At 38.2% G+C, this 14,921-nt stretch overlaps 1 protein-coding gene across 3 annotated transcripts in view; it reads right to left on the minus strand.

The window, feature by feature from the left end:
- The window catches only part of IDE (insulin degrading enzyme), a 129,671-nt gene that overhangs the window by 47,361 nt on the left and 67,389 nt on the right, over nt 1-14,921 (minus strand). For all 3 annotated transcript variants that reach the window (XM_059398143.1, XM_059398145.1, XM_059398142.1), the window contains exons 5-10: nt 9,352-9,474; nt 4,046-4,158; nt 3,161-3,323; nt 2,218-2,310; nt 1,697-1,788; nt 15-95 (exon numbers count right to left, since the gene is read on the minus strand). In XM_059398143.1, coding sequence (XP_059254126.1) covers nt 15-95; nt 1,697-1,788; nt 2,218-2,310; nt 3,161-3,323; nt 4,046-4,158; nt 9,352-9,474 — 665 coding nt within the window. The remainder of the gene's footprint in view (nt 1-14; nt 96-1,696; nt 1,789-2,217; nt 2,311-3,160; nt 3,324-4,045; nt 4,159-9,351; nt 9,475-14,921) is intronic.

Consider the following 14,921-nt stretch of genomic DNA (forward strand, 5'->3'; position numbering starts at 1 on the left):
AATAACAAACTTACATGCAATATTCCTGCAATCTTAGAGGTATAGCCCCGTGGCCTCTCTTTATCTTTAAACCTAAATGCAACAGCATTCAAGTCCTAAAATGGAAAATTAATCCAATTACACTTAAGTCAACTACTACTTAGAAATACTTAAAAAAAGTTCTTTTTTTAGTGTCTAGCTTGCACTACAGACTTTCTACTCCATATTTAACTTTATCAGGAAAAATCAGCTATGCTTGATTTAGAAATGTACAGAACACAAATGAAAATAACCAAAACAGAGTATGATTGTTTAGCCTAAAATACTGAAACTATTAGTCAAAGAATTTAGGAAAATTGTGCAAGAACTTTGCAAGATCAACAGTTACACAGATGATCATTTCATTGATCCATTTAGAGAATTGCTCCCAGGTTAGAAGCTCCTATCCTAAGATCCTCAAGCAGAGTATCCCTTTAAAGTTTAACCTAAGTAAAAAGGATTTCTTTTGGGCACCTGGGTGGCTCAGTTGGTTAAGCGGCTGCCTTTGGCTCAGGTTATGATCCCAGGGTCCTGGGATCGAGTCCCACATACAGGCTCCCTGCTCAGCGGGGATCCTGCTTCTCCCTCTGCCTGCTGCTCCCCCACTTGTGCTCTCACTCACTCTCTCTCTCAAATAAAGAAAATCTTGAAAAACACACACACACAAAAACAGGATTTCTCTCTTTTTATTTATTCATTTTTTTAATTTGACAGAAAGAGAGAGAGAGATCACAAGTAAGTAGAGAGGCAGACAGAGGGAGAGGGGGAAGCAGGCTCCTCGCTGAGCAGAGAGCCTAATGCGGGACTCGATTCTACGACCTTGAGATCATGACCTGAGTCGAAGATAGAGGCTTAATCCACCGAGCCACCTAGGCGCCCAGTTTCTCTCATCTTAAAAATTACATTTCAGAATCTCAATAAGTCTTAAATATAAAGCACATATTTCTAAAAAACATTTTAAAGAAGGCTTTAAAATTCTGACAGGGACACCTGGGTGGCACAGGTGGTTGAATGTCCAACTCCTGGTCTTGGCTCAGGTCATGTCTCAGGGTTGTGGGATCGAGCCCTGTGTCTGCTTAAACACTGCCCTTCCCGCTGTCCCTCTGCCCTGTGCACACTCTCTCTCAAATAAATTGAACTTTAAAAATAAAGTAATAATAGTAAAATTCTGAAAGAGAACATCTGCTTTATTAAAAAATAGTAAGAGATAGCCAGGCTTTTCCAAACATACAACAAAAAAAAAAGCACTTTTAAGAACATAATCATATAAAAAACAATTCACAATTTCTTTGAAAGTTCACTGTAGATTTTTATCAGCAGATCTGAAAATGACAGAGGCTCATGAAGCTTTTGGCATACACTAAGGTATGCCCTGATAGATACAAGCTCAAGAAACTGCTGGTTTTGTTCTGAGGGACAGAAAAGCAATTCCTTTTTCCCTCCGAAAAAAAGTTACTTGATGCCTTAGCCCTAATTGTGCCCCAGGTAGCCAATCAGAGTAGTACAACTAAGCTTTAACTAAAGCTATTATGCATTGCAAGATTTTAGAGTTTAAATAACAACAACAAAAAACCCAAAAACTTTAAAAGTTTCATTGGGCCTTAAATTTAAATTAATTCACATATATATGTTTCCTGAAAAAATTTCCTTAAGAAAAATTTTGGTGAAACAAAATTACCTTGCACTCTTGGAAAACCCATTCTTGAGGTCCTTCTGCGCGTAACTTCTGAATGTACTGAAACATGTGCAAAATTATATCTTCAACGTGTACTGGAAGAAAGGGGCACACTTAAAAACCATTCAGTCCTTGTATCCTTCAAAGCAGTGAGCTCACTCCTAAGGTAAAGTCAGGTAGGTAGAAATGGAGTCCTCACCTCCCTGACACTGGTTTTAGGGTTCCACACACATGGCCCTCCAGGCTCTAGGACATGGGACAGAAGGGACTTTGGGGAAGTTAATGAGCTGACGAAAGGCCAAGGACACATTTCATAAATGTAACATAATGACAGGTTGTTAAGGGGGAAAAAATCATCCATGAAATGAAGGCCAAGCTGCACATGAAAAATACAATGGATGAATTGTATGAATTAAAGGCTTTACGGCTTTACTACATAAAACAGATCCACAGCATTAAGAAATTTTTAAGAATTTATCATAAGAAGTCAATTTTCATTAAAAAACAAACAGGTCAATACTTACATAATCCTTCCTCAGTCAGGTCCACATTAATGATAAAAAACATAAAACCTCGGGCTCCTTCCTTCTGTCCACCAACAAGAGTATTTACCCAGCCTGTAAAATTCAAAGGAAATCAAAACAGGCTTGTATGTGTGGCTTCCTTTAAGATAAAGAATTTTTTTTTAATTTATACTACAAGTTCCCAAGATATTAGAATGGACCATTTGCACAAAAGAGCAGAAAAAATTGGTTCAGAAAAACTGTTTCGGACACTGTGGAAGACTGAAGGGATTTTTTTGGGTTGGGAGGTTTCCTCAGGACTCTTCAAGTCATAAAAGAAGAGCCTGAGATGAGAGGGGCCTTGGAAATCACCTACTAATTAGATCCTTGTACAACCTCTGGTCTGATGGGTTAAGAGCAGGCCAATAAATAATGTGTACTGTTATTCCACAGAGATGATAAACAATACCAACGTGAGCTTTTACTTTTGAAACTTTTTTTAAGATTTTACTTATTTTATTTATTTGACAAACAGAGATCACAAGTAGGCAGAGAGGCAGGCAGAGAGAGAGGGGGGAAGCAGGCTCCCTGCTAAGTAGGGAGCCCAATGTGGGGCTCGATCCCAGGACCCTGGGATCATGACCTGAGCCAAAGGCAGAGGCTTAACCCCCCGAGCCACCCAGGCCCCCCAAACCTGTCTGTTATTTAAAACATGTAGCACAATCTCTTGAAAAGTCTAAACCTCGCTGCACAATACTGAAGAGTAAAACAAATTATGGCGGCAGGGGGAGAACCCAGAGCAAAAAATCAAAAGCACACTAGCAACCCCACCTCACTCTTCCATAAACCCAAAACTGTCTCATCCAAATATGTTCCTTCACACAAAAAAATCTAGGAGAAAATGAGAGCCAGAGTAAAAGGATGTGGGGTACTACCCTCAGAAGCTGGTACTCAAAAGACTTACCTTTTGATTTAAGTTCTGATAACAGACTTCCAGGACCTTCATGACCAATGAGATGACCAAGATAATGGCCAGGATTTGATTTGTAGTATTTCTGAAGGTCAGGTATGGGAAAAGTCACGTAAAGATTCCTAATGTCCTTAATGGGTACTATTTTGTAAAGTTGCTAGAAAAAAAATCAAGAAAGATTAGCAATATCAACTCCTACTGAATAAAATATTTATGAACTATGAAGAATACAGATTTTCATGGAAAAATCCCAAATTCAAGAGAACCAATTGCCCCACAGAAAACTGTACTGACCACAAACAGTAATTGGCTTGGGCTCTTTCTAAATGGACTTTCATTACAGTTGGTATACAGCCCATGTCTGGTCCCCTCGGCCATGCGGCTCAATATGCTTGCCTTCTGTCACTGGAGAACAGCCTCTACAGTTTAGCAAGGCTCTAACTACCAAAACTACTTTTAGTATGCAAAGATCGGATTTATATCGATATCTCTTTGGTGATACATATCCCTAATAAATGTGAAACTGATTCAACTATCAAAACAAATATTAAAAACTGTATAAACAGGGGCGCCTTAGTGGTTCAGTCAGTTGGGTGTCTGCCTTCAACTCGGGTCATGATCTCTGGGTCCTGGGATCGAACCCCACATTGGTCTTTCTGCTCAGTGGGGAGTCTGCTTCTCTCTCTCTCTCCCTGTCCGCCTTTCCCCACCACTCATTTTCTCTCTCAAAATAGATTAATTAAATCCTTAAAAAAAAAAAGGATGAAAAAAACCTGAATAAATAAAACTTCCAAAATTGTTCATCTACTCTTTAGTAAACTGGCATATATTATGATGCTGAATTTAAAAAGAAAAAATAACAGAAATACATGCACTTACTTTAAGATGTTCCTCTTGGAAAGGGTGTTCAGGAAATTCTGGCAGTGGGACATTTTTGTTCTCAACTTCAGAAAATAACTTTACCACCAGATCAGTTAGGTCGTCTAAAGATTCTGTAAGAAAATAATGAAAATAGAACTTAAACTACTCGTAACATGACAGGCAGTATTTAAAACCTTAGGATCTTTTATACATATATAAAATTACTATATTGTATACCTTAAACTTATCCAATGTTACATGTCAATCATATCTCAGTAAAGCTAAACAAAACCTTAAGATCTCCTGAAAAACCTCCAGACTAATAAAAAGAAAACCTATGATTTTTTTAAAGCTGCACCTGATGAAATTGAAGCACTCTGCTCAATCCCGTCAGTGCCTGTGCGACTTCTAAAGCTGAGCCATACCAATAACTATACCTCACACATGTCTAGCTCTTTACGGTTTAAAAACTGTTTTACAAATGTTGTCTTGCAATAAATTTAAAACGTGTATTAAAACAGTAAAAGAAGAGTTGGCTGCATTTGGAAAATTATTTGATCTACAACTGCCAACAGGCACATACTAAACCATTAGCTGATAGATGGTAGCATACACTATAAACAGACACAGTCTAAGCCCATTGTTAAAAGTCAAATATTAGAGCTTGTGAGTGATTCTGTGGGAAAGAGTACAAAATAGTGAAAAGAGTCCTGGGTGGGGAGACTAGACAACTTGGATCCTAACCCTGGCTTCACCAACCATATCAACTGACTACCTGGACAACCCTGGTTAACCACTTCAGGCTCTATAAAATGAGAACACTGGGGGAGATGATCACAAGTCTCTTCCGAGGTCTAACATTATATGGTTCTGTATCATAATGTGCCAAACCCATTCAAAGGTTTGTAATTACTGTTAGAATGAAATGGCCACTTGAAGTTATTCTGTTATCACCTACCTATATTCTTTTATAAAGAGTTATACTTGAAAAGTTTATAGAGATGTATGATATGTTCACTGCAGCATTTTTTTATAACAAAAACTAGAGATGACCTTAACATCTATGAGTATGTGAATATTATTAAATGCCTATATATTAGAATTCTATGCAGTCATTAATAAGGGAGAGATCTCTATGGGCTGGTACAAAAATATCTTAAAGCTCTATTAAGTGAAAATGGCAGGCAATCTCAATTTTTTTAACAGGCATACTTACGTGTTGAGTATATTAACAAAATCCCACTTTTGGAAGTATAACAAAAATGACTTAAGGTGAGATTCTTGAGGAGAGGGCACTGTTATCACAGGATGGGAGGAAAGAGAAAAACTTGATTTCTACTTTATATCTTTCTACATGGAGTAAATTTTTTTCTGTGTATACGTATTTCTATCATTCAAAAAATTAAAAAATTGAAAAAGGACTAGGTTTTTTGTTGTTGTTGTTTTCTTTTTAAGTAATCTGTATGTCCAACATGGGGCTTGAACTCATGGAACCTGAGATCAAGAGTGACATGCTCTGACTGAGCCAGCCAGGTGCCCAAAAGGTTATCTTTTAATAAACAAGATAACCACTCACCTTGATTCTGTCTCCTCAAGAAGAGGGTATTTATATATGGTATAAACATTCAAATCACCTGTTACTGTCAGGAAGCATCTGGATCAAGGGAGAAATTTCCCTCAGTATTCTGTAACCCATTTTGAACTTTTCCATGAACTTTTTAAGAGAACACTTAATCACTACTTGAGATTTGCCTTTATATAGTATGAAATTCTCCTTTAGGCCTATGAATATGAGCATTTGTACTTCACATATTAAATGTACATATTTTTACTTTTTTTTTTAAGATTTTATTTATTTATTAGACAGAGATCACAAGTAGGCAGAGAGAGGCAGGCAGAGAGAGGGCCCCGTGGAGCAGAGAGCCCAATGCAGGGCTCCATCCCAGGACCCTGGGATCAAGATCTGAGCCGAAGGCAGAGGCTTTAACCCACTGAGCCACCCAGGTGCCCCTTTACTTCTATTTTTCCTGACATGTACACAGGACCTCAAATTGTCCAGAACCCAGTACAAGGCAGACCAGCGGCTACTCATTGTATGACAAGGAAGCTCAGGAATGGAGTAAGTGTATCTGAAGCAAGAGACAGCAGGCATATCTTTATGCACAGATGGAACATGTGACTTGGAACAAGGTGGGCAGTACACAAAGCTTTACCAGCCTGAGGGGCTGGCAAGAGCGAGGCTCTTTAGGGCAAGGTTCTCCCAGGTGAGCCTTTCAGATATCTCTACCCTGAAAGCGTTAAGTTCACAGTGTAGCTTTTTAAAGGTAAAGCAGCTCTATGATACCGCAGTCTGTCTTTTCCCGTCTGCAGTGCACTACGGGACATCGAAGCAAGTCCCTTTCATCGTGACATCATGAGGACTTGGCAATCCCAGGGTCTGTACTTGATAGTTACCTATTTGCCAAGCTTCCAGGTAATTAGTGCTGTCACAACTAGAAGGATGGTCCCGTGGGAGAACAGAGAAAAACCTTTCTGTCCCTTTGTGATAGAGATCCTTCCACATGGTTACTCTTTCTCTCCCCCTCATCCTAAAGAAAGAGCGGATTTTCTATTAAACCTGAGAATTCCTGTTTCCTCCTCACACCTCTTGTACTGCAAGGACACCTCTCCCAGGCCCTCATCAAGTATACTGAACTGAGCACAGGTCAGTCCCACTAGGAGAGTGGTGTGTATGCAATCAGGAAACTGAAACATCTGTTTCTTTTAGACACTTGCTCTGTCACTTCCAATAAACAGGGAACAAGGAAGGCAGGCCTCCTGGATGATTCATCTGTTGTCATTATCACTTGCCCAGTAAGTGCTTACTGAAATCAAGTGTTTTTTATTTCAACACAACACAGATAAAAATATTCCCAGGACTAGGCTCTAAATACCCAGGGTTATTTAACACTCTAGAACTAGCTATTGTTAGCAAGCACACAGAGTTACAGACTCCTTTTATTTTATTGCCTTCACTCCTTGGACCCATTTTATATCCTGGTTCCTATTACCAACTTAAAATATATATAGTTGTTTATTTTCTACTTACAAATGTAACATTTGCCAAAAGTAGAAAACGAACAACAAATGCAAAAGGAAGGAAACAAAAGTTGCTCATAATCTCAGGATTATGGGATGCTAAAAGCAGCTACCGTTTATGGAGCGTTTGCTGTGTGCCACGCACCATGCTAAATACTTCCGCGTTACCCTGATTAAACCTCATAACAGCTTGTGAGGTAGCACACCTCCATTTTAAAAATGTAAAAACTAGAGTTCAGAGATCTGAAGTCTGTTAGCTCAAGGCTGCATAGCTAAGTAGGTGGTATATCTGGAATTCAAACTCAAGTTGGAAGAGTCTAGAGCATGATTCCCAACTACTATATCACATTACATTTCTAGTATATGTTTTTCTATTTTGTCTTATGTCTATACTATATATGTCTATTATAAGTTTTTATAATTCCCCAAAGAGACCATATAGCACATTGTTTTTATAGAGTGCTTTTGCTTTCTATTGGACATATTAAGAATATTTTCCCATGTTATTGAAACACTGTCATAATATTATTTATTCATTCAGTATATATTTAACATGTGCCTATAATGTGTAAAGCACTAACTCAGGCACTGGGGACAAAGCAGTGAACAGAATAGCTTCTATTCTCAAGTACATTACTTTCTGGTATGGTGGACAATGATAAAGAAATATTTAATATTTCAGTGATAATAAATGTTGTAAAGAAAAATAAAGCAGGAAGGAGAACAGAAAGAGGGAGAAGACATGCAGTTTTCTATAAGATGCCATATTACATAGCTATAACATCATTATTTAACCTATCTTCCATTAGTTGAACAATCAGATCATTTCTAACTTTTCACTAATACTATACTGACAGAAATATCCTAGTACATCCACTTTTTGAACAACTCTGGTTATTTCCTTAGACTGCATTTCTAGAAGTAAAAACAAACTCTTTAAGGGTGATACACCTTGTTAATCTGTTCTCCAGAAAGTCTAGAACAACTGCATAAATTGTATACACCATCACCAATACAAAAAGGGCACTGCTCCTCCATAATGAGTATTACTTAAAACAAAAACAAAATTATGGTAATTTAACAGGAGCAAACAGTACATTGTTTTACTTAATTTGCATTTAAAAAGTCAAACCTTTATGTGGAAGTACCAAAGTATCCACAAACAAATGAATGAATAAAGATGTGATATATATAGAGAGAAACAGAGAGAGAGAAAATGGATTATATTACTTATCCATAAAAAAGAATGAAATCTTACCATCTGCAACAACACTGACAGAGCTAGACAGCATAATGCTAAGGGAAATAAGTCAGTCAGAGAAAGACCAATACTATATGATTTCATTCTTTTTTTTTTTTCAGCGTTAACAGTATTCATTATTTTTGCACCACTCCCAGTGCTCCCTGCAATCCGTGCCCTCTCTAATACCCACCACCTGGTCCCCCCAACCTCCCATCCCCCACCGCTTCAAACCCCTCTGATTGTTTTTCATTCTTATGTGGAATTTAAGAAACAAAACAAGGGGGCAGGGAAGGAGAGAGACAAAGAAACACACTCTGACGACAGAGAACAAACTGATGGTTACCAGAGGGTAAATTGAGGGGATGGATGGAATAGGTGAGGGGATTATGGAACACACTTTTGTCATGATGAGCACTGGGTAATGTACAGAATTGTTGAATCAGTATATTGTACACTTGAAACTAATATAACACTGTATATTAACCAACTGGAATTAAAATTAAATCTTAAAAAAATAAAATTAAAAAATAAGAAAATAAATAGTCAAACCTTTAAACCTTTATTTATATTCCAAATCATTTTTCCAGTGTACCATCATCTGATTCCCCCAACCCTTTACCTGCCTTTTAATCGTGCTCGCTTCCGCAGCACATATACCTGCCTTTTAATCCTATTCCTAGTTTTCTGAATTGCTACAAGGTCAAATCTATTAATCTGTTTATACTTCCTTTCTTTGCTTTTATATGTTTATAGAACCTACTATTTTTTTTATATATAGGGCCTACTATATATTTTTCTCAGGTCTCCATTTTAAAGCATCTATACTCCTTTTTAGAATACAGAGTTAAAAACAAAATTCCCCTCCACATATTCTCCAACAAGGAGATCATTTTCAAAAGCCTCTCTGTAGATAAAGGCTGTATATTCTTCTCCCAATACTTTGAAAGAGTCAAATGGAAAACTAAGATTATCAAATTCTATGGAAAATTTTAAGGATTCTTACCTCGACCTAACACACAAATAGCCATTAAGTTGGATGAATAATAAGTAGAATGGAATTTCAGTAGCTCCTGTCTGACATCAATGCCTTCTTGGTTTGGTCTAGTCTCTAAAGTATATTTGTTACCTGAAAAGGAAGAAAAACATTTTTTAGAAAAAGAAAAATATGTGAACTTTAAAGTTATGGAATTGTTATGGACATTGCTATAAAGTAAACTTAAAAAACAGAGATCTAGCTAACACATAATGATTAGTTAATATGTCTGAATGTAAGCTGGATACACAGGAAAGAAGAATACAAATTAATAACATTTTAAACCACAGAGAGTGTCCCCTTAGGAACTTAAAGGGCTTTATGAAAATTATACACCTTAAAATCCCTATGAGATAGTAGGTATTATGAGCACTTAAAGGACAAAATGAGATCTACATGGCCTCCATTCACACTTACTTTAATTTCCAATTCCCTATGTGCTCCATAATTAATTGAAGAAAGTCACTAAGGGATCTTTTTGGAACTTGCCAAGTTACTTGTGGAAAGAAATGTACTATTCTTGGCTGTAACATTAAATTTGTGATGTGAATTCTCATGGATTTGATCTAGACTGGTAAAAATAGGATGCAATGCTATTTTTATAAGTCTCAAGCAATGTGCATATATATATATGAACCACGGAGATCTCTTACAACATGTAATAACTCAATTACAGTGAACTAGGCAAGTCAAAAGCAAATGGTCACAATCTCTAAGTACTACATTTCTAATAAAAATCCTGACATTTAGGAACTCAGAGAATTCTAGTGATTGGAGTCTCCCCAAAATAGCATCTTGACTAGAAATATCCTAAAATCTTTGTATAACAACTTTAATTGTTGTTCCTTCTTACACTACTAAATGGGTTGCTTTCATCTGCAGAGAACACATTCTTGGGGCGCCTGGGTGGCTCAGTCAGTTAAGCGTCTGTCTTCAGCTCAGGTCATCCAGGGTCCTGGGATTGGCTCCCTGCTCAGCTTCTCCCTCTCCTTGCCACTCTGCCTACTTGTGCTATCCCTTTGTCAAATAAATAAATAAAATCCTTAAAAAAAAAAATTATTTATATATTTTCTTTCCTTGGGCCATTATAATGGCTATGCTGAACTGGCATTGGAAGAGTCCCTTTCATTAACTTGGGTATCTACAGAGAACCACCAGATGGCGCTCTTATATCCAGTCTTTAGCGCTGTATGGCTGCATAGTCCTGAGCCAAGGTGCCATGCCTCAATGTTTGAATCCACATATCTAGAGGAGAGTGTGTGCAAGCAACAGTCTAACAATGTGCTTATTAAACTTTTTCTAGTCACAAAGCAATCAAATGTACTCAATATTCACTAGCAGTAGCTTTTTAGTCAAGTTTTCAGGTTCTTAACCAGTCCTTTCAGTTTCTTATTTAAGAAATTACTTAAATTCAATTCCAGATTTGCTCTACTTGGGGTCCTGAGACATCCCCTCACTCTATCTGAGGGATTCAAGTGCTCTTAAAAGTATCCAGAAGAGGGGCGCCTGGGTGGCTCCGTCGGTTAAGCATCTGCCTTCAGCTCAGGTCATAATCCCAGGGTCCTGGGACCCAGTCCCACACTGGGCTCCCTGCTCTGTGGAGAGCCGGCTTCTCCCTCTCTCTATACCTCTGCCCCCTTCTTGTTCTCGCTCTCTCTCACAAATAAATAAATATGATCTTTAAAAAAAAGTACCTAGAAGAAAAAGCACTTTTTGCTGGGTAATGATTTGAAGTTCTCTCATATTAAGGTAAAACTTGTATACTGATGGTGTCTTCCTTTTCTACTAACCGAAGATTCTAAAAGCCTCAATTCCAGAGGGTACTAGTCATTACAGTTTCCTTAGTCATTTAGACTATGAAGCTCAGATTTCTATAATATGTGAACTAAATGATACCGGGACACTCAAGTTTGGAGAAATTAAGTTTTATTTCAACAGACTATAAATGTCATAGTGTGTGGGGCGCCTGGGTGGCTCAGTGGGTTAAGCCGCTGCCTTCGGCTCAGGTCGTGATCTCAGGGTCCTGGGATCGAGTCCCACATCGGGCTCTCTGCTCAGCGGGGAGCCTGCTTCCTCCTTTCTCTCTCTGCCTGCTTCTCTCTGCCTACTTGTGATCTCTCTCTGGCAAATAAATAAATAAAATATTAAAAATAAATAAATAAATAAATGTCATAGTGTGAGATCAAAACCAGAATTTTAGTCTAAATGTGATCTGATCTGCCTACTCACAATCAGGTCAATATTCTCGGTTTAAAAAAAACAACCCTCAGATCAAAGCTTATGAAGACCAAGATCATGGCCTCCCTCCATCTAGAACATAAAAGTTCCATCAGGTTAGCCAGCTCTAGAACATCCTACTTTAACTTCAATGTACCTGAATATCCTACCATTCTAGTCCCTATTCTTTCATCTTTAGGCCCATTTTAAAAATAAGAGATGGGGGGCGCCTGGGTGGCTCAGTGGGTTAAGGCTGTCTTCAGCTCAGGTCATGATCTCAGGGTCCTGGGATCGAGTCCCGCATCAGGCTCTCTGCTCAGCAGGGAGCCTGCTTCCCTTCCGCCCGCCTCTCTGCCTACTTGTGATCTCTCTCTGTCAAATATATAAAATCTTAAAAACAAAAAATAAGAGATGGGGCACCTGGATGGGTCAGTCAACTGAGCATCTGACTCTTGGTTTCAGCTCTGGTCACAGTCTTGGGGTTGTGGCTCTGTGCTCGGTAGGGAATTTGCTTCTTTCCCTCTGCCTCTGCCCCTCCCCCTGTGCCCACATGTGCTTGCTCACATGCTCATACTCTCTTTCTAAAATAAATAAATCTCAATAAATAAATAAATAAAAATAAAAATAGAGATACAGTAGGAACATACGCCAAACACACTAGACCACAGATTATGGCAAAACACTGACGGTGCTGTATTAAAATGAGCAAAAGAACTGCGACAGAATACGAGACTAGCAAAGAGAATGAATAATCCACTGTTTCTATGCAACAGTATGAACAAAGTTCACAACCTCAAGGTAGAGTGGGAAAAGTCAAACACAAAGAATACAGTTTTTCATTTCATTTATATAAAGCATAAAAACAGGCAAAACTAACCTGGGTTACTAGAAGTCAGACAGAGGTTACCCTTAGGGGATGGACAGTGACTACAAAAGGGCACAAAGAAGACTAGGGAGGTGCAGGTAATGCTCTGTTTCTTCACTTGTTCCATGGTGTGCTCAGTTTTTGAAAATTCAGTGATTCATATATAAATAACAGCAGAACATTCATTTACTTGATTCTTCAAATAGCAACAAAAGTAAGAATAACAAGAATAATTGATCAGAACCACACACAGGCTTATGCATACTTGCTATACTTTACAACACAAAGTTAAAAGGAACAAAGAGCCAAAGGAATCATTGTCAACAACAATGTAGCTCACCTGAGGTCCTATATCTAATGATATGGGACCTCTGGCCAAACTGCTGAAGAGAAGCTCAGTCACATTTGCTCTGAAAAATGGCTTTTAAGCCATAAATAGATAACTATTCCATCAATCTACATATTCTTTGCTGCCTAGATGTTTTCATCTTTCCTATTACACGATGACAGAAGGAAATTACAGTCCACTTGGGAACACAGCCCAGCATGGCAGCTCCATGTCCTCCGAGGTACCTGAATCAGAAAGAGGAAGGGGTTCTCCACTATAACTATCTCGGGATCAGGATAGTCAGCTCTCAATTCATTGACAGAGAAACATGGATACTAGGTATGATGAGCCAACCAAAAAAATTCTTTAAATAATAAATCAATACATACATACAAAGCATTTTTCTTGGCAAGTGGCAGAGGAAGAAGTCAAAGATTCAAAGAAGAAGAAAGAACTGACCAGCATACCATCATGGCTACAGGACCGTGTAGCAAGGAATACAGGTGACATTTAGGAGCTCAGAGCAGCCCCTGGTTGACAGCCAGCATGGAAATGGTGATCTCAGTCTTATGGCTAAAAGGAACTGAATTTTGCCTATGGTTAAGAATAACCTTGGAAGATGTTTCTCCCAGGTGGGCATTTTATGTAGTCAATATCTTGATGTCAGCCTTGTGATACCCTGAGCAGAGAATTCCATGCCATGCCATGCCAGACTTCAGACCTACAAAACTAGGAGCTAATAAATGGGTACTGTTTTATAATAATAATTTAAAAAAATTTTTTATTTATTTACTTGAGAGAGAGAGTGAACAAAGAGGGAGAGGGAGAAGCAGACACCCCACTGAGCAGGGAGCACAACACAGGCTCGATCCCCGGACCCTGAGATGACTACCTGAGCCGAAGGCAGATGCTTAACAGACTGAGCCACCCAGGTATGCCTGTAATAATTTTAAAAATCCAAAAAAACAAATGGGCCAAAGAATCAGGCTCGCTGTTAAGTTTATTAATCCTTTTATAACAAATCCTTTAAAAGAGTTTACTAAAAACAGGAAGGCTAGCTAATGGAATTTCTCAAGAAACAATGAGACAAGAAAATGAAAGGACAAGCAGGACCTAAAGCACAGAACTCCGTAATTAGTCCTTAAATCAACTGGGTTCTGCTAGTGTTGGTGGCAAGATCCTTAGGCAGAGAACTGCAGAGAAACAGGCACCAGCTTTGGTGCTCACAGAGCTCTCATCTCATCCAGCCTCAGCCAGCTTCCGTTGCATGACCTTAAGCAAATTACTTTACTCCCCTTAGGTTCAGTCTCCATTCTGACATTGGTAGGTTTATACCAAATTAGAAAAAAAAAAAAATCCGTGTAAAAAAGCTTAAGAATAATATTTACATTCAATAAATAGCAAAAATATGAAAGTCTGATGACAGCAGCTGTGATTTAGGGATGCACGGGAACAAGAACTCAGCCACCGCAAGGGAAAGTATGAACTGAATCAACTGCTATAAGCACCAGTTTGGCAGATGTACCAAATGTGAGGACGGGCATACCCTAAGACACGGTAATTCCCTACAGAACTCTGCAAAAGGACACATATCCGAGAATACTCACAGCAGCACTATTCCATTAACAGGAAAACATAAACAGAGACACAATCAATTTGTCAAATAGCAGCAATGAAAATTTAAAAACTCACCAGAGGTACATTCACCAACTTACAAATATAATGGTGAATGAAAAATACAAGTGGCAGAGATTGTTCAGAATAAAATACCATTTTTGTAAAACTAAAGACTATATTAGTTTAGTTTACCTCTAAACATAATGTTTAGAGGTAAATACATTACTAGCGATTTTTTTTTTTTTTTTAAACATGAGACCTGACAGTCACCAAACTTAAGATAGTGGTTATGTCCCAGAAGCAGGGAGGAAAAGGCAACTGGAGAAAAAAACATCAGATGTTCACACTGTATTTGTAATGCTCTGCATCTTTAAGTACTATGTAGAGAATGACCTGCCAAATGCTTCTGACCTTATCTCTTTTATGACATAACGAATCTGTAAAAATGTTAACATATTCAAGAGAATAACTGATGTATAACAAAATAAACACACAATAAACAGCAGCTACTGC

Source organism: Mustela nigripes, chromosome 4 (genome assembly GCF_022355385.1).
Source record: "Mustela nigripes isolate SB6536 chromosome 4, MUSNIG.SB6536, whole genome shotgun sequence".
NCBI classification, from domain to species: Eukaryota; Metazoa; Chordata; class Mammalia; order Carnivora; family Mustelidae; genus Mustela; species Mustela nigripes.